The sequence below is a fragment of the Nerophis ophidion genome, linkage group LG03, assembly GCF_033978795.1.
Source record: "Nerophis ophidion isolate RoL-2023_Sa linkage group LG03, RoL_Noph_v1.0, whole genome shotgun sequence".
NCBI lineage: Eukaryota > Metazoa > Chordata > Actinopteri > Syngnathiformes > Syngnathidae > Nerophis > Nerophis ophidion.
This window is the reverse complement of record NC_084613.1, coordinates 61,652,479-61,672,483: the sequence shown is the minus strand read 5'-3', so window position 1 is coordinate 61,672,483 and position 20,005 is coordinate 61,652,479. Positions and strand designations below refer to the sequence as shown.

General features: G+C 42.1%; 1 protein-coding gene across 1 annotated transcript in view; it reads left to right on the top strand.

Moving 5' to 3' along the window:
* Nucleotides 1-18,918, top strand: part of LOC133549908 (F-box only protein 33) — a 43,690-nt gene extending 24,772 nt beyond the window's left edge. The window contains exons 3-6 of the mRNA XM_061895807.1: nt 5,031-5,191; nt 5,304-5,512; nt 5,614-5,911; nt 11,418-18,918. Coding sequence (XP_061751791.1) covers nt 5,031-5,191; nt 5,304-5,512; nt 5,614-5,911; nt 11,418-11,683 — 934 coding nt within the window. The 3' untranslated portion in view covers nt 11,684-18,918. The remainder of the gene's footprint in view (nt 1-5,030; nt 5,192-5,303; nt 5,513-5,613; nt 5,912-11,417) is intronic.
* Nucleotides 18,919-20,005: the final 1,087 nt, after the last annotated feature.

Here is a 20,005-nt window from a genome sequence, read left to right as displayed (position 1 = left end):
GCCAAGTGGGTGCTGTCCTTGATGATGGCACTGGCTCTGTTGAGGCAGCGGGAGGTGTAGATGTCCATCTGAGCCGTCTTGACCACTTTTTGCAGACTCTCCCTGTCTGCTGCAGTGCAGCTGCCGTACCATACTGTAATACAATTGGTCAGCAGGCTCTCGATGGATGAGCGGTAGAAGGTCAGCAGCAGGTCAGGCTTCAGGTTTTAATTCCCGAGGACTCTCAGGAAGTGTAGCTGCTGCTGAGCCTACTTGATGATTGATGTGGTGTTGACTGTCCAGGAAAAGTCGTTAAGAGATGTGGACTCCAAGGTACCTGAAGGAGTGGACCCTCTCCACACGCTCACCGTTGATGTAGAGGGGGGCAGGGTCAGTGCTGCTACTCCTGAAGTCGACGACGATCTCTCTGGTCTTGCTGGTGTTGAGAGCGAGGTTGTTCTCCAAAGACCAGGCCGTCAGCTTCAGGACCTCCTCCCTGTAGGCAGCCTCGTCACCCCTTGGAGATGAGCCAGACCACTGTGGTATCGTCAGCAAACTTGACAATAAAGTTGTCACTGTGGGCTGGACTGCAGTCATGGGGGTAGAGGCAGTAGAGGAGGGGGCTCAGCACACAGCCCTGTGGGGAGCCGATGCTCAGCGTGCGGGTGGATGAGAGGTGAGGGCCAAGTCTCACATTCTGCGGTCGGTCCCTTATCCAGGCGCTTGTGACAGGGGGGAGTCAAGAGTGTCTAGTTATTTGCAGAGTCTGTCCGGGATTATTGTATTGAAGGCAGAACTATAATCCACAGAGAGCATCCGGACGTAGCTCTGCTGCTGCTCCAGGTGGTTCAGAGCAGAGTGGAGAACAACAGCGATGGTGTCCTCTGTGGATCTGTTCGCCCGGTATGCGAACTGGTGGGGGTCGAAGTCTAGAGGTATGTGGTCCTTGATGTGCTGGAGAACCAGTCTCTCGAAGCACTTCATGATTACCAGAGTGAGGGCAAACTGGTCGGTAGTCATTCAGGCTGGTGATGGGAGACTTCTTCGGCACCGGGATTATTGTAGATGACTTCAGGCAGGATGGGATGACTGCGTGAGCCAGGGAGAGGTTGAAGATCCTGGTGAGGGGGGGAGCGAGCTGGTGGGCGCACGCCCTGAGCACTTTTCTAGGTACTCCGCCTGGTCTGGCAGCCTTCCTGGGGTTCACAGCCAGGAGCACTCGTCTTACACTGTGCTCCTGTACAGTGAACGGAGTGGTGGCAGAGCCCGGTGGTGGAGGGGGCAGGGCTGGAGCAGATGAGTGTCGCCTGGGGGGGTTTCGAAAAGGGCAAAGAAACAGTTAAGCTCCTCTGCCAGTGTCGCACTATGACCCACCGTTGTCACATCGCACCCTCTGAAGTTCGTGATGTCATGAATACCCCGTCACACCTCCCATGAGTTATTGCTGGACAGATGGGACTCTATGCACCTCCTGTGGTCTGCCTTTGCTTTTTTAATCCCTCTCTTCAGGTCGGCTCTAGCAGCACTGTACAGTGCCCTGTCCCCTGACCTGAAGGCAGTGTCGCGGGCCCTGGGGAGTGTGCGGACCTGGCTGGTCGTCCAAGGTTTCGTGTTGGGGTAAACCCGGATGTTTTATTCCACAGTCACATTCCCGATGCAGAACTGTATGTAGTCCAGCACCGTTCTTGGGGCTTTCTCCAGCTCCTGTTTTTGGAAGCAGTCCTGAAGTTTAATAATAATAATAATAATAATAATGGAATAGATTTATATCGCGCTTTTCTATTGTTAGATACTCAAAGCGCTCACAGAGTAGTGGAAACCCATCATTCATTCACACCTGGTGGTGGTAAGCTACATCATTAGCCACAGCTTCCCTGGGGTAGACTGACGGAAGCGTGGCTGCCAGTTTGTGCCTACGGCCCCTCCGACCACCACCAATCATTCATTCATCATTCATTCACCAGTGTGAGCGGCACCGGGGGCAAGGGTGAAGTGTCCTGCCCAAGGACACAACGGCAGCGATTTGGATGTCAATAGGTGGGAAGCGAACCTGCAACCCTCAGGTTTCTGGCACGGCTGCTCTACCCTCTACGCCATGCCGCCCCATTGGGGAGTGCATCGTCGGGCCAGGTCATAACAGTCTTTGTGACGGGCCTGGCCAGGCGTCTAATGGGGGTGTAGGTAGGAGAGAGCAGTAAGGAAAGATGGTCTGACTGTCCAAGCTGGGGGATGGGTTTAGCTCTGTACGCGTGCTTCATGTTGGTGTACACGTGGTCCAGGGTGTTCTTGCCCCTTGTAGAACACTTCACGTGCTGGTAGAACTTAGGTAGTACAGTCTTCAGATTGGCCTTATTAAAATCCCTTGCTATGGTATGAACACCGTCGGGGTGGGCCCTCTGCTGTTCGTTGACGGTGTTCAGCAGAAGAGAGAGCGCTGTGTTTACTTTGGCGTACGGTGGATTATACACAGCCGTGATGATAATAACAGACAGCTCTCTCGGGAGGAAAAAAGGCCGACATCCAACAGACATGTACTCCACGTCCGGGCAACAGTGCTTTCAATGATTGTCCCGTTGTTGCACCAGTTCTCATGCACGTAAATACAGAGCCCCGCTCCTCTGCCTTTTCCGGAGTCCTTAGTTCTTTCCCGGCGGAGCAGAGTGCGGCCGGCTAGCTGCATGCTAGCATCGGGTATTTCCGGTTGAAGCCAGGTTTCGGTAATAATCATAGCACAACAGTCCCGAACATAGCGGTTTCCAGCGAGGTGTAACTCCAGGTCGTCCATCTTTTGTACGAAGGATCTGGCATTGGAGAGGAACAGGCTCGGTAGTGGTGGCTTGTGAAGTTGTTTCCTAAGCCTGAGCAAGACGCCGGACCTGCGGCCACGCTTCTGCTTCCTTTCCCTCCTCCGTCTGCGCCGTCTCCCAGACCCGACAACAAACCACGGAGAGCCCGGTGCTCTCGCTATGTCGTTTGGGATTTTGTGCTCGTGGTGAAAGTCGCTCGAAACAAATATCTGGTGCGAGTTCCCGATATCCAAGAGTGACTGGCGGGTGTACCGGGTGTTTGCAGTACAGGTGGTGCACAAAAGGAAAAAAAACAAGAAGAAAAGCAGGATAAAAGAGCACTGAAATGGAAAGTCGTGAGCCGCTGCGTGCGTGCACGCCGCCATCTTGGAAGAAAAAAAAAATATATATATGTATATATATATACAGTATATATGTACAGTATATATATATATATATGTGTATGTATGTATGTATATATATATATATATATATATGTATGTATGTATTTATATGTGTATATATATGTATGTATATATATATATATATGTATGTTTGTATATATGTATGTATGTATTTATATGTGTATATATATGTATGTATATATATATGTATGTGTATATATATGTATGTATATATATGTATGTATGTGTATATATAAATATATATATATATATATATATGTGTATCTATATATATATATATATATATATATATATATATATAAATATATATGTGTATCTATATATATATATATATATATATATATATATATATATATTATATGACAAAAAAGGGCGGCAGCTAAAGAAGGATTTCCCTATTTATCCCTTCTTTATCACACGGGAAAAACCTGCCACATGAACAGCTGATTTTTTTACTTCCGGCGTTGACGTAAGACAACCATTTCACTCGCTTCCCATATGTGACCATAGGATGAACAAATATACTACAATACTAAGACTATAGTGGCCATAAACAGTTAGCTGCTACAGCTGGGGTGCCCAAAGTGCGGCACAGGGGCCATCTGTGGCCCGTGACTCGTTTGTCATTGGCCGTAGGCACATTACAAAAAACACCAACAGAAATTTTGAAAACCGCAAAAAGTTCAATGAGAAAAAGCCAAAATGTGGACATCAGTCGATAATAACAACAAAAAGCTTTGTTTTTAAAAAAACAAAACAACTATATATATATATATATATATATATATATATATATATATATATATATATATATATATATATATATATATATATATATATAATCTAATATTTAAAAAAAATTTCATTTAAAAATATGCATATATAAAATATATGTCCGTCCATCTATCCATCCATTTCCCACCGCTTATTCCCTTTGGGGTCGCGGGGGGCGCTGGTGCCCATCTCAGCTACAATCGGGCGGATGCGGCGTATACGGCTCATACATCTCATCGCAGGGCTAAAATATATGTATATATTTAAAAATATATATTTATATACAGTACATACGTGTGTATGTATATACACACACATATATCAATGAGTGTGTGTTTATATATATATATATATATATATACATGTGTGTGTGTGTATATATTTGTATGTGTATTTATATATATTTATGTATATTTATATAAATATATGTGTACTTGTCCAGGGTGTACTCCGCCTTCCACCCGATTGTAGCTGAGATAGGCACCAGCGCCCCCCGCGATCCCAAAGGGAATAAGCGGTAGAAATGGATGGATAGATATGTGTACGTGTCTATGTATGTGTGTGTATTCATGTGTATGTATATGTCTATGTACATATTATGTAATATATTAAACACGTGCATATAAAACTTAGTTGACGCTGGGAAAGATCTTGTTTTGGTTTTTGGCTGGGACCAGGGATCTTGGTCTCGAAATGATTGGTGACCACTGGTCTAAATTTCCAGGAAATTTCACAACCCCCTTGCTGCTTAAAGACCTTATCTTAAAAGCACACAACGATAGCACTTAGTGCTGTAGCTAACAGCTGACAAAAGGAGCCCCAGATATCGATCTTCCCGCCCACAGTAGATCTGCTGCCGGTCACAAAATGACTGCGGTGGGAGGCACACAATGGGTGGATGAAACATTCGTACACCAAAGCATATTTTTACTCGGTCTGTGGCTCGTAATTCAAAAAGTTTGTACAATGAGGGCTTTGTAACTCGAGGTTTAACTGTATTTTCCACCCCGGTGTCCTAGAACTTGTTAATAGGATCTTTCTCCTTCTTTCCACACTGCCTCTGCAGGATCCAGCGGTTGTTCAGAGAGTTGTTGTCCAACAGCAGGCAGCTGAGGTGGTTGTCCTGTAGCTTCATGCTTGGTCTGGTGACTCCCACCTCTTTAGCGCACCTGTCCAATCTTTCCTCTGAGACCTTGCAGCACCTCAGTTTACTAGACCACCAGCTTGGTACGTAGTGGTCGGTGATTGTTTGCAAGTATGAAAACCCAGCACTTATCTTAATGTGTTTGCTCGTTTTCCAAAATCAGGAGTAACATCAAAAAACGTTGTTTCCCATCAGGTCCGCTTATTTCACCATCAGAGTTGGATCGTCTTTCATCTCTTCATTCTCTGGCTATTGATTTCGCTGATCTGACATCTGAACTTTGTGGCGTACTGGCATCGCCACATCGCACTCCGCTGCATCGTCTCTCCCTACTGCTCAATGGTGCCACTCTGGAGTTCAAATCATTAGAAGGAACTGCCACAGAAGACGATTGGAAGGCACTGGTAAAGCACTGGCCTGACAGTTATTTCTCCTTTCTGTAACAAAACATCACTGTTGACTAATGGTATCGCACCCGTCATTCAAGTTTGTCTTCCCCTCTTAGGTACGAGTGAGTACCAACTTGCGAGTGTACATCATGGCCATGGAAGTCAACAGTTTGGAGCTCCTCAGGGTTCTAAAGCCAAGCCTTCCACTGGAGCGCATCCACCTGGACAGTTACAACACACTGGTGACCGATGCCACCCTGGAGCTCATTGCCCAGCAATACAACAAGACACTGACGCACTTCCTTTTACTGAGGGATGACCCAGAATTTCCAGACCTCAGTGTGAATCGCAATGAAGATCCATTGGTCCTCTTAGCTTGGAGATGCACTCAGCTGGCGGTGCTGGTGATACACGGTGGGTGAGCTGTTTCTTTCAGTTTTGTACATTGGAACCTCTGAAGTTAAAACATTAGATGATTTAAACACTTTTTAATTTCTTCACATCCTTTTATTAAAATATTGGAAAATTGGAAATACAGTCGTACCTTTAACTTACACATTTAAGTGGTTTTATGACAGAGCTCTTAAAATAAAAATAAAAATGTGTACCTCCAAAATTTCAATTTTGAAATTAATTGAAATACAATTTAAATGGGGCTTTCCTCTCCTACCTCCTTCACGAAACAGTACCATTTTAACATGTAACATGCCTTTAAAAAGAAAAATATACTATAACATCAAAAATATTGCAAGAAAAAAACTTGCAATACAATGCAGTAAAAACAACCACAGTGGTTTTTTAAGTAATGTAATAAAAATGTACAGCATTTAGTTTGGAGATTGGACTTCTATAATATCTCTTCCAGCTGCTTCTCTGTCAAACAACCCATCAGATGCTTCTACATATTTTTGTGGATAAATGTTTATTGTTGAGATCATTTTAACATTCTTGGCTGGCATTAGACTTATTCTGCTTCAGTAAGGTGCAGGCCAGCTGTGATGCACTTGAACTGCTTCGCCAAGCTGACAATATGCTGGGTCATGTTTTTGATGATTTTATTCTTTAATTCCAGGACAGGACTATTAATCAAATTTGGATTTTGATTTCAATTATGGCTTCTCACAATCAAGAAAATATAATAATAATAAAAAAAAAGAACCGCAGAGCTTGCATGCAAAATCCAGAGTTTGTAAAGATAAAACATATGAGGAGCAAATGAGTGAAAAAAGAGCACGTCTACAAGAAGTTTGGGATCTCACCATGGTTGCTACTTTTTATTTGACGTAACACTATTACCCACAACACATTTCATCTGCTTGTGTTGTCGTGAACGACCTCATTGATGTAATATCAATGTATAAACACAACCGCAGTCGCAACTTGACAGGCGGTCTTTTTTTTTTTTTTACATCCTCAAATTGTCTCCTTACTTGTTGTCAAGCTGAGAATAGCAGCACAGCACAATTCCTCTCTTCACAATAGTAGTGCGGTATGCCACATCTGGTCTGACTGTGCTAACAAAATAAAGGTTTGAAAAAAGTACCTTACACAAACATAATAAACTTCCAGCCATCCATTTTCTACCGTTTGTCCCTCTCGGGGTCGCGGCGGGTGCTGGAACTTATCCCAGATGCATTCGGGCGAACACATTTATTGATACATTTACACAATTATCATGCTTTGACCTAAAATAGTAGTCAAAATTGTCCAAAGATGTATTGCACCAATAAATGTCAATATTTGTTTGCATTTAATTAACAAACTTTTTGTTAAACTTTATTTGACGCAAAAAGCATGCACTCTGTTGTGGTAAAATAAGTGTTAAAGGTAAAAAACAGAATGAAAAACTATTAAAAAAGAAAAACTGAATTGTACCGTTTTTTTTATATTGCTATTGTTATTTAAATGTATTTATTATTTTACTTGTTATTTGTCACTATTTTATATCTGTTTATTTAAACTCCATTGAAAATTGCGTGTTGGTGGTACAATAAATACTCATGTTTTCGAATTAGTAAATAATCATGATCACATTATCAATCAAAATAATCGCCATTATTGGTTTTGCCATAATTGTTTAGCCCTATTTAATTCTACAAATATCATCCACTTCTCAGTAATGTATTTCACACTCACATTCTTCATTCTCATGGTTGGAAAATAATGTCAAGTCAAACATGCGGCCCGCAGGCTGGATCAGGCCCGCGAACAGGTTCCATGCGGCCCGCGAGACAAGTTTGCGAAGTGTAAAATAAAGCTGCATTTTTAAAGTAAAGAAACTGCTGTTCTGAATGTGTCACTGAATGTCGCAATAGTAATTCTGTTAAAGGCCTACTGAAATGAGATTTTTTTATTTAAATGGGGATAGCAGGTCCATTCTATGTGTCATACTAGATCATTTCGCGATATTGCCATATTTTTACTGAAAGGATTTAAGTAGAGAACATCCACGATAAAGTTTGCAACTGGAGAAAAGCCCTGCCTCTACCGGAAGTTGCAGACGATGACGTCACATGTTGATGGCTCCTCATATATTCACATTGATTTTAATGGGACCCTCCAACAAAAAGTGCTATTCGGACCGAGAAAACAACAATTTCCCCATTAATTTGAGCGAGGATGAAAGATTCGTGTTTGAGGATATTGATAGGGGAAGCAGTGCACTATCAACACCGTGTATGGTGCGGATGGTGTTCTGCTGACCTCGACAGCGGATGTTGTGGATAGGTGGAAGGAATACTTCGAAGACCTCCTCAATCCCACCAACACGTCTTCCTATGAGGAAGCAGTGCCTGGGGAATCTGTGGTGGACTCTCCTATTTCTGGGGCTGAGGTTGCTGAGGTAGTTAAAAAGCTCCTCGGTGGCAAGGCCCCAGGGGTGGACGAGATCCGCCCGGAGTTCCTTAAGGCTCTGGATGCTGTGGGGCTGTCTTGGTTGACAAGATTTTGCAGCATTGCGTGGACATCGGGGGCGGTACCTCTGGATTGGCAGACCGGGGTGGTGGTTCCTCTCTTTAAGAAAGGGGACCGGAGGGTGTGTTCCAACTATCGTGGGATCACACTCCTCAGCCTTCCCGGTAAGGTTTATTCAGGTGTACTGGAGAGGAGGCTACGTCGGATAGTCGAACCTCGGATTCAGGAGGAACAGTGTGGTTTTCGTCCTGGTCGTGGAACTGTGGACCAGCTCTATACTCTCGGCAGGGTTCTTGAGGGTGCATGGGAGTTTGCCCAACCAGTCTACATGTGCTTTGTGGACTTGGAGAAGGCATTCGACCGTGTCCCTCGGGAAGTCCTGTGGGGAGTGCTCAGAGAGTATGGGGTATCGGACTGTCTTATTGTGGCGGTCCGTTCCCTGTACGATCAGTGCCAGAGCTTGGTCCGCATTGCCGGCAGTAAGTCGAACACATTTCCAGTGAGGGTTGGACTCCGCCAAGGCTGTCCTTTGTCACCGATTCTGTTCATAACTTTTATGGACAGAATTTCTAGGCGCAGTCAAGGCGTTGAGGGTTTCCGGTTTGGTAACCGCAGGATTAGGTCTCTGCTTTTTGCAGATGATGTGGTCCTGATGGCTTCATCTGACCGGGATCTTCAGCTCTCGCTGGATCGGTTCGCAGCCGAGTGTGAAGCGACCGGAATGAGAATCAGCACCTCCAAGTCCGAGTCCATGGTTCTCGCCCGGAAAAGGGTGGAGTGCCATCTCCGGGTTGGGGAGGAGACCCTGCCCCAAGTGGAGGAGTTCAAGTACCTAGGAGTCTTGTTCACGAGTGAGGGAAGAGTGGATCGTGAGATCGACAGGCGGATCGGTGCGGCGTCTTCAGTAATGTGGACGTTGTACCGATCCGTTGTGGTGAAGAAGGAGCTGAGCCGGAAGGCAAAGCTCTCAATTTACCGGTCGATCTACGTTCCCATCCTCACCTATGGTCATGAGCTTTGGGTCATGACCGAAAGGATAAGATCACGGGTACAACCGGCCGAAATGAGTTTCCTCCGCCGTGTGGCGGGGCTCTCCCTTAGAGATAGGGTGAGAAGCTCTGCCATCCGGGAGGAACTCAAAGCCGCTGCTCCTTCACATCGAGAGGAGCCAGATGAGGTGGTTCGGGCATCTGGTCAGGATGCCACCCGAACGCCTCCCTAGGGAGGTGTTTAGGGCACGTCCAACCGGTAGGAGGCCACGGGGAAGACCCAGGACACGTTGGGAAGACTATGTCTCCCGGCTGGCCTGGGAACGCCTCGGGATCCCCCGGGAAGAGCTAGACGAAGTGGCTGGGGAGAGGGAAGTCTGGGTTTCCCTGCTTAGGCTGTTGCCCCCGCGACCCGACCTCGGATAAGCGGAAGATGATGGATGGATGGATGGATATTGATAGCGATGGACAAGGGAAAAAAAACAAAAAAGAAACAAGTTAAAAAAAACAAAATGCAATTGCAATCGCGTTGCATTGAGACGGATTCATATGTTTTTAGAGACATTTACTAGGATAATTCTGGGAAATCCCTTATCTTTCTATTGTGTTGCTAGTGTTTTAGTGAGTTTAACAGTACCTGATAGTCGGAAGTGTACGTCCACGGCCGGGTGTTGACGCGCAGTGTCTCGGCGAAGTCGACAACAGCTGTACGGGAGGCACACGCTCAGCGGATATCCGGTAAGAGGCGACTTTTTAACCACAATTTTCTCAACGAAACCTGCTGGTTGACATTCGGTCGGGGTCCATGTCCGCTGTGATCCATAGTAAAGTTTCACCTCCATGAATTTTAAACAAGGAATCACTGTGTGTTTGTGTGGCTAAAGGCTAAAGCTTTCCAACTCCGTCTTTCTACTTTGACTTCTCCAATATTAATTGAACAAATTGCAAAAGATTCAGCAACACATATGTCCAAAATACTGTGTAATTATTCGGTTAAAGCAGACGACTTTTAGCTGTGTGTGTGCGCAGTGCTCAAAAACAGTCCGTGACGACACGCGTACACGTCATCATAACCAACGTTTTCAAGAAAAAAAGTCCCGGGTAATTTAAAATTGCAATTTAGTCAACTAAAAAGGCCGTATTGGCATGTGTTGCAATGTTAATATTTCATCATTGATATATAAACTATCAGACTGCGTGGTGGGTAGTTGTGGGTTTCAGTAGGCCTTTAAGCAAACAAATCATTTATACCGGGGAAGAGCAAGTATACCAATGAAGAGGTACACGTTAAAGCGGGGCTGTGACTCCTCCCCCCAACCCAATGTAAAGCAGACAGAAGTAACATTAAAAAAATGGTAACCCCACTTAAATGGTGCATGAGACAATGCACATTGATATAGTTTTGTGAAAATTAATGTATTTTGTGCAAATTTAAAGAAAGTAAACAGTGAGTAATTTACTATAATACTGTTAGTCTTTTAAGTTTTTATTGTGGGTTTGTTGAAATTGTTCACACATTGCACAGCTTTTATTTTTCTATCAATACACAGTGATGACTAGAAGGCAGGAAGTAACTCAACCCTCTTGAATAGTTTCTACCTCAGTTTGTATGGTTTATTGAGTTAGCACAGGATTGATATGTGGAAATGACAAATGAGGTAGATGAAAAATGGAAGAGTTTTTATTAATGCTTTAATTTGTTGTTTTTTTTGTTCAATCCATGATGGGCTGTGACTTAAGGTATGACTGCTTGGTAGTTAGACTGAGATTAAGTCTAAATTCATTGTGTTCTTCATGGTGTTTTTGAAACGGCACTGATTTTTTTTCCTCCAAATTTTCAACTTAACTTGAAATGTTTTGTCTAAAGGATTATTTGTGATATGTAAATTTTTAGAATTGTTCTATTTTGGCCGAAGTAAAACAAAGAAAACAATCTAAAGTTGCCATAGTTGCGTTTTTAAGTTATTATGCCTTGAGTAAATGCTTTTGTTCTGACAAACATGTCCATTCCCTTCAAGGCTACACTGTGTGGTCTCACAACTTGGTGGCGATCTCCCGACTGCGTGGCTCGAGCCTCCGCGTCCTGACCGTATCTGAGGAGAGCATCGACTTTGACCCCGACCAGCCGGTGTATTTGGAAGGTGACCCGGTTCATAACCTGGTAAAAGAGGTCTCACAGGGCCTGGGCCGTGTATGGCACCCTTGCTTGGATTACAGCCTGGTTTTGACTGAACCCACCCAGCACTTCCATCACGAGTTGCAAGCCTTCAGCATGGGCATGTAAACAAAGAGTCTAATTAAGAGTGTGGCCCCAACATTTGTTAAGACCAGTTCAGACCAACCACCGTCCCCCAAACCTCACATATCTCAAGTAGATTTTCACTATAACAAATGACATAATTTGTTGTTATTTTATCTTTTCGATCTCCATGTACAGTTTTAGCACACAAACCATTTCCAAAAGGTGTCTAGTTTTCCTGATTAGTTCTATAATCTTCAGAATCTTGGAAAACTTGTAGTTGCCGCAATAGTTAAATGTGTTCCCTGTAATTCATGGACCAGTCTGGTCTGGTCTTGCACAAAGAATCTCAAGAGCCATTGTATGATGTATCTTTTATTTTCATTTTTTGGTTCTCTTTTTTTTAATACCCCCCCCCCACCCAGTTTAGTGTGTACTCGTATATTCCTTTATGGTATTTCCTTCACCTGTACCAGCTTTGTGCGTATTTAAATATTAGAACACAACAGGACAGGCAGGCTGGTTGAGTATGATTTAGTAGAATATTAAGCTCTGTGTGTGTGTGTGCGCTCAGACACAAGCTTAGGTTTGAAGGTTTTACCCCTTTTTTTTTTTTTTTTAATTTTTTTTTTTTTTTTTTTTTTTTACCATGGCTTTGTGTCTGTTCCATTTGCTCCAGAAAAAGTTGTGCGGATCAATCACTTCCTGGGAAACAACCTTAACTGGTGCTTTGAAGGAGCACCTTGTGCACATGTCTACTACTTGGAAGAATCTTGGCAGCCAGCGTGCACATTAGAAATGTAACATTGCTCAGTTTGAAGGGCAAACGTCATGCCTCCTGATTCTTGGCCATCCTTTGCAGCTGGAAAAGGTTGCTTTTCACGGTCAAAACGTCTTATCGGGGAGGTGTCGCACCTTAATAGTGGAGTTCTGCAGATTGTTGGTAGAGGTTTGCGTCCAGCACACTTTTCACCTTGTCAACTAAATAAGCTGTCCCCTATCTTCCAGTGGTCTTCTGTAGCCCATACACCCTTTTCCATGAGTTGTGTCCCCCTTAAGTTGACACTTTTAATAGTTCTTTGTACGTTTTTGTTGCACTTCAATGCCAGCGTACTAAGGAAGGAAACAATATACGTTTGTACCATTAAGGTGCAGCTTGGGTGGCTGTGAACCTGAAGTTGTGATTCGGAACAAGGAAAGAAAAGCGATGCACTGAATGTACCATGGCAACTTTTTATGTTCAATTCCCACAAAACTTTGGCCTTGTTAGTTGAGATGGAATGTTTTTTAGGTAGAGAAAAAGGCACCTATTTTTTGAGTGGTCTGATGACCATGGTGACACGTTTTCGTTCCGTCTCAGGTGAGCTGTTACGTCCCTTTTTGATCGGGACACTGATGGATATCGGTGTGTGTGGAAAAACAAGCCCTTCTTTTGCTATTGCTATTTTTTGGGGTCACAGTTGCCTTGAAAAATATTTTTGTCCTCTGGAAATGGTTATCAATTGGATGTTTTGCCATGTGGTAAACATTCTGCTTTGATGAAGGCTCATTGAACCTAATGTTACATTTGTTTTTGAAGAATTAGGTCGATTGAAGTGGATGGGTCGCGATGGAGGGTCCGTCAATAAAATTGCATGCTGTAACTTGGTGATATCTGAAGTGAATGTAGTGGATTTCAGGGTATTGTGTGTTGTACGCATTGTCTGGATTCTTGCCTCTTCCTCAGCCATAGAGGCATGACAAGCTGTAATTGGAGTCCTGTGAAGAAGCCAGGCATTGTAGACCGCATATCGTTCGAAGGTTTTGTACCGGTAATAGCAAAGGTGTATTTTTTTTGTTGTTGTTTTTTTAACACAAGTTAGAGCAACGTTTCCCTCCTAAATGGCCTCATCTTACGTATTGGTGTACCTGAAGGTCTATATCAAGGTATGTTTACGTGGTAAGCTTTCAAGGTCCATGTCCAATTGGTTTTGCTGATGCGCCTTTTGGCTGCCAATAGTTTGCTGCATGAGACAATGATGGTTGAGCCATAAGAAACTCTTGGCCTCGGTCCATAACTCAGGATTGTTGCACTTTTGGAGCCAAGAGGTTTTTAAGGATGTCTATGGCTTCTACATGTATACACTCGAAGATGGGACAGCACAACCAGCAAAAGCGCATATTCCGACTAAAATCACACATTTTAGATTATATGTCAATTTATTTTTCCTTTTATTTTGCATTTTAGCTTGTGTAATGTTTGTACAGTGACAAGACATGTGCAATTAAAGCAATATATATTACAGAATATAAATATTTTCATTTGAAACAAAAAAAAACAACCACTTTATTCTTGCTAAGATTGGAACCAATACAAATTACAGTCCTCAACTAGTTGTTTTTTTTCACCGGAAGGTGCTTTGACCACATGTGACAAGCTATTTGTCTGTTAGAAAATATAAACGATTTAAGAAAAAACATATTGCAATACATTGGAACCTCGATTTAGGGTCTTAATTGGGTCCTGGACAGGGTTCGAACACAGAAAAGGTTCTATGTTGAAACTTAATTTCTCCGTAACAAACAATGTAAACATGGGTTTCAGTTGTGACAAAAGTCCATATTTTAGTAATAGTTTGTACACTTTGAAGACAATACAAAGTGCTACAACTCTACTGTTATAAAAATGGATGAGGCAGTGTCTACAATAATGTGGATACTTCCTGAATGTTTCAAACCATATGTTGCTTGCCTCTTGCTTTCTTATCATTTTGAGTTAGCAAAACAAGAAAAGGGCTTAAAAAGCACACAAAGTAGCAATTACAACAGTAGCTGACAACAACACAGCTATGCTGACGGAGATTGCTTAGCCCGCTTACAATGGATGTGCTGCCGTACACAAAATTGCTACGCTGCTGGACACACAATGAAACTTTTGTACAACAAAGCATTTTTTCATTCAATTTTGGTTTCGCAAATCGTAAAATATGTACAATGAGGGGTTCGTAAATCAAGGTTCCATTATATAACAGGTGTATGTACATCTCGTTTAGAAGTAGCGTTAACAGCTTCAGACCATATCCTCGCGTTTGTTTCCAAACTATTGTCGTGTCAGGCAGAAATTACGACATCTTTTCGACTAGGTGTGTAGCAGCACAGCTAGTAGACGCAGGGATTAGAATTATCGCTTGTAATGCAGCAAGATGAGAAGTCTTTAGTTCTCAGGGTACAGTCAAGGTAGAGGAGGAGGAAGGGAAACAATAGTGACAACTAGTCACCTGCTCTCCTCTTCCTTTCCTTCAATGCTGCCAAAGACCACAATGGAGCAAGTGTCAACTCAATCTGAAGTCATTCTGAAGTGCCCGTTTGTCTTTAATACACTGGCGGCTGTAGCTGATCCAGTTGTTTTGTTTCTTCTACGCTTCACATTCTGGTCATTCTGCCTTGTCTTTTTGGCGTTTAAGCTGCTCGTAAATCTACTCCCTTTGCTGGACCTTGTGTTGGAAAGGACGCTAACCAAAGCAGATGCACTGCATGTTTAAAAACAAAGTAAATAATGTATGTTTATAACTGGCCATTTTAATACAGTATGTGTTGACTTGAAAACAGTTGGCAGCATTGTTGCACAACCTGACCAGACTTGCAGCACTGTTGTGAAGTTTCATAGTATCCATATTACAACATATTTCCACCATGTTGTGTTTTTCTTTCTTTCTTGGTAGCCTCTTTCGCTGTGAATGTAACAGTGAGGAGAGGATAAGGAACTGAAACACTTCTTCCAACTTGTAGCATCTCAGTGTGGAAGAACCTGTGACTGGATGGGCAGTATGAGATTAAATGGGAACTATTCTAAGCATGCCGCTGGAGACTTTCCTCCACCTGACTGGTACTGGATGTTTTCCGAGCCTGAAGGCCGGCGTGCCTGATTTGATAAGCCTGTGGGTCAAATAAGTGTTCATAGTACTCAACTGCTAGCAGGACCAGGACATTCCATCATGGGGACTCTCAGGCTGTCAGACTGACATAACATCTAACCACATGGTTAAATAAAAAAATATTTATATATATATATATATATATAAATATATACACATATATATTTTTACTTTGAATCGATTTTCCAAGATGGGGCTTGTTCTGACTCTTCACACCAGCTGGACTGACCAGAGTGTCTGTGTGATTCTTTTGATGTGTGTTTTATGCAAAGATTTGTGGGCCTTTTGTGTATGTTTGAGAAAAGCAACCTACTCGAACTGAGCTGAAGATGCCCACTTCATATTTAGTGCAATTGTTGGTTTCTCATTATTGTACTTACAGGGGTTTATTTACATGTGTGTAAGGAGGCGTTGGTTCAGCTGTCAGGTTGTGTGTTATTTAGGTTGCCATTAGCAGCGATGTATGTCGGTTAATGAACCCAACCTACGCTTGAGTTTGTTTGTTTGTTTGCGTTTGGTTCTTCCGTGCTTTAAGGAAACCATAACAAGGCCTGACTGGTAACAGAGCTGGGCTCTAATGGCTTCCGTCTAAGACCGTTGCCAATCTGTCTTTGTCACCAGGGCCGGCTCTAGGCTTTTTGTGGCCCCATTTCCGTCTTTGATATTACTTGTGTAACATGCTATAGGGACTATAGGGCTAACTGCAGCCTCGTGAGTATTGTAATGCGGTTATGTTTAGAGAGCTTTCTTAATGTTATAACCTTTATTTAGAAAAGCATAAAAAAAATGTTGAACTCTAGCTAAGAAAACATTCAATTTATAATTCCTTATTCGCAGAAATGTATTTACCACAACCAATAGTGATAAACGAGAGTTTACTGTATTACTTTTGGCGACCAGAAGTCGAAAATGTGTGACTAATATTTTACAAGTTATGTAAAGATCTGTATTTACTATAAATATTTAGGCTGTGAGGAGATGTCGACTTGTCCAGGGTGTACCCCGACTTCCACCAGATTGTGGATGAGATAGGCTCCAGCGACCCCAAAGGGAATAAGCGGTATAAAATGGATGGATGGATAGATAAATATTTAGGTATGAAGAATAAACAAGAATGCAGCTGAAATAGCCTCCAGCACCCCCCGCGATCCCGAAAGGGACAAAGCGGTAGGAAATGGATGGATGGATGAATAAACAAAAAGACTTAGTTTAGTAATATGTTCAATAGTGATGTTTTTTTATTTCAGATAATGTCCTAGACTTATATAAAAAGGTAACAAAAATAGATTGATGGATCAAAGGGGAAAAAAGTGCTATATATCTCCTACTGCAGTGAAGCCAATTTAAAACTGCTGTGGCACTTTGGCATTATTTGAAAAGGTAAACAAAACCTAATAAATAGGCAAAAACTATTTTTAAAAAACAGAACATCATTAGACGTTATATCTTTAGAGAAAAGGTCCGGCTACAAAATTAACTTGAATACTACGTACATTTTAGAAATATGGATGTAAATCTTGTCACGATGACGGCCTTCGAAGCGATGCTATACTAGCTCTTAACCGAACTAAAACTACCACAAAGGACATGTTGAGTCACCGCTGAATAAAAGTTTAGCATTAACAAAGTAAAATTTTATCCATTGAAGTGTGTGGCCCTAAACAACCACACAGAGTGTTTATGCCATGAGCTGGCCCTGTCTGTCACAGAACTAAAGAGGGAAAAAATCTGGGCTTAGTTTTGAGTTTGAGTGAATGTGTGTGTTCAAACACCAGTTAGCTAAAGCCGCTAACATGGGGAGGGATCCGTATTAAGCGTATTCATTTTGTACCAAAGCAGCAGACTGCATCAGTCCAAACAGACTGGCTTCACTTCCACTTTTAATGCCAGTTCCAAAGTCTTCTGGTTTTGGTTGTTTTTTGTTACTTCCCCTTTTGTCACTTTGACTGTAGACTTGACTGAGCTCACATAGGTATGAACATGCTGTTTTTGTTTTCTGTCACTGGGGAAAAAAACACTGGATGTGCATCACACTGGTTGTAGACGTACAAGACACACTAAAGAGCCTTAGAGAACTTCTGGATGCACAGGTTCTCAGACAAGGAAACACGCCTGGTTATTATACGTTGTTGTATGACAGTTTATGTGGTTTGTGGTGATACACTTGGAAAACGAGTAGGGTACCAAATAGAACGGCCAGACCGAAGTGTTTTGGTGACATTATTGGAGGTCTTAAACTCTATCTCAGTTACGGTTTGTGGCCACTGCTTCTATTTAAACAGGCAGGCATCACAACTATGCAAGAGGAATGCATCTAATCCACACTCTTCGACAAGTCTTCTGATGTGTGTGTTCCTCGCGGTCACATGCTAGAAGCAGAAGAAAGAAGGACCCGCAATGACAATACACTTGGCCTTATAATGATTTGTGAAATTGTTTCCTTTTTCCTTCTTTTTTATTTTATTTTTTTTAAGATTTTGGTCAGTCAACCCAGCGACAAGCAGCGGTGATGGCGGGCTCACTCTTGGTCTCTATGAGACCGGCTCGATGGCCCCCGGTTTTATCGTGGTACGAATGTTGTGCATTTGTTTAAAAATCAGGACAATTTGCAATAACAGCAGTCTTTACTAGCAGTGCTGACCGCGCCCGGCTGCGTCTCCAGAAAAACCATAGAAGAAGAGATGTATAATCTTTATGATTATAGCTATACTAAACTGTCATAGTGCATATTTGTAGACGTCTCAAAAATTCATTACTGTGGTATACACGTAAATACTTGTCTAGGTTCCATGTGTGAACATGAATTATGTACATCAGTAAACTGTTTGTGTGCGCAGTTTTACCTTTACTGTTCAATTCTGATAGTCGTGTTATGGTGTGACTGTGTTTATTACAGTGTGCACATAGCAGTAGCTTTTACTTTCTTTGGGTTCTCCATATGTACTGAAGCACAGTGTGACAAAACTATTTTTCAAATGTAGATGAAGAACTGGTTTAAATCATACTTACCAGGAAAAAAGGAGATTTCTTCTAGATATTCTTACTAATATTTCTGTATAAAGCAACTTTTTGGTGAATGCAGCGGAAATAATTGTGATTCAAATTCTTCATGGGCCACCCTTTTTAGGGTTTAGTCTGCAAGTATTCCTAATGTGTTTAGTTTTCCAGCTGAAAGGTCCAATATTCTCATTGAGAACAGTATTGATCCACGGCTGTTGTGGCAAAAATTTAAAAAAAGGAGGGTTCAAAGTCAGACTCTTAAAACATCTCAACAAACATGAGCTGGGAAAGCAGCATAATGTTTTGATTATTGTGTTGAATGAATGCTACTTATTTTGGTCAGTGAATAAAAGCATCTGAAATGTTGTTTTTCTTCTGTGGTCTTTCTTTCTGTACCTCCTCGTGTATTTCATTAGGTTATCAGACCAGAGCTATTTAACTCGCGGCCCAGGAATGAAGAATACGAGTTAAGTACCAAACTTAGGAGATAATATTTTTGCAGCAAATTCCTAAAAAAACAAGAGTGCTCCTCTTGTATATAGGAGCTTGGACCACTGTGAACATATTGGCATATCCTTGCATTGACATTTTAACCTTATTGGCAAACATCGGACCATGGGGACTTACGGTACATAACTGAGGCGTTCCTTAAGGCCCGCCCTTTAAGTCTTCTCCTTTTTGGCAATCACACATTTTTGCAAATTGTGAGTTATGTAACTAAGTTGTTGTAGATTGTTTACTTCAGATGCAGTCAGTGGTCATTCGTTAAACTTATTCAGTTCCTAAAAGTTCTATTTTAGGTCTTCTCCATTTCATCGTTTGGGCTATTCAACTGGTTCAGATAAAAAAATGTATTTGACTCACATTTTTTGCAGCCTTTTTCTTCTTAAAGTGTTATCATAGAGAGAATATTTGACTAACATGTTTGCAGAAGGTCCTTAAAAACAGTGGCGCGCTCCTGTAACGCTCACAAAATCAAATGTCTACTTTAGAGGATGATGGTTCTCTGGAATACCGTATACAAAATAAGACTAATGGTGAAGGGAGAAGTCCAGCCTTAGCTTAGGTCCTTAGTTTTCTGGGAATGTGGCCCCCAAACCAATTTAGTTAAACATACCTGTATTAGAAACCTAATGTCTTAAAGTGTACCAAAATAACACATTAGTAATGGTATATAGACTGTGATAAAAACGTTCAAAGAAAATGGAAAAATCAATGCACACCCCTTTTTTATTTAATAATTGGGTTTTTTAGCATCTGTATTGAATGAATTGTTATTGGGCACAGTACACACTAAATTCATATACTCTATATCAGGGGTCCCCAAACTATGGTGCAGGGTCCAAAATCTGAACCGTGGGAAATCCCTAGTTTAAAAAAAAATATTTTTTTTAAAATTAATTTTTAGAATCTGTCCTTTCTAATCCATTTTCGATTGTTATTACTCTGTCTC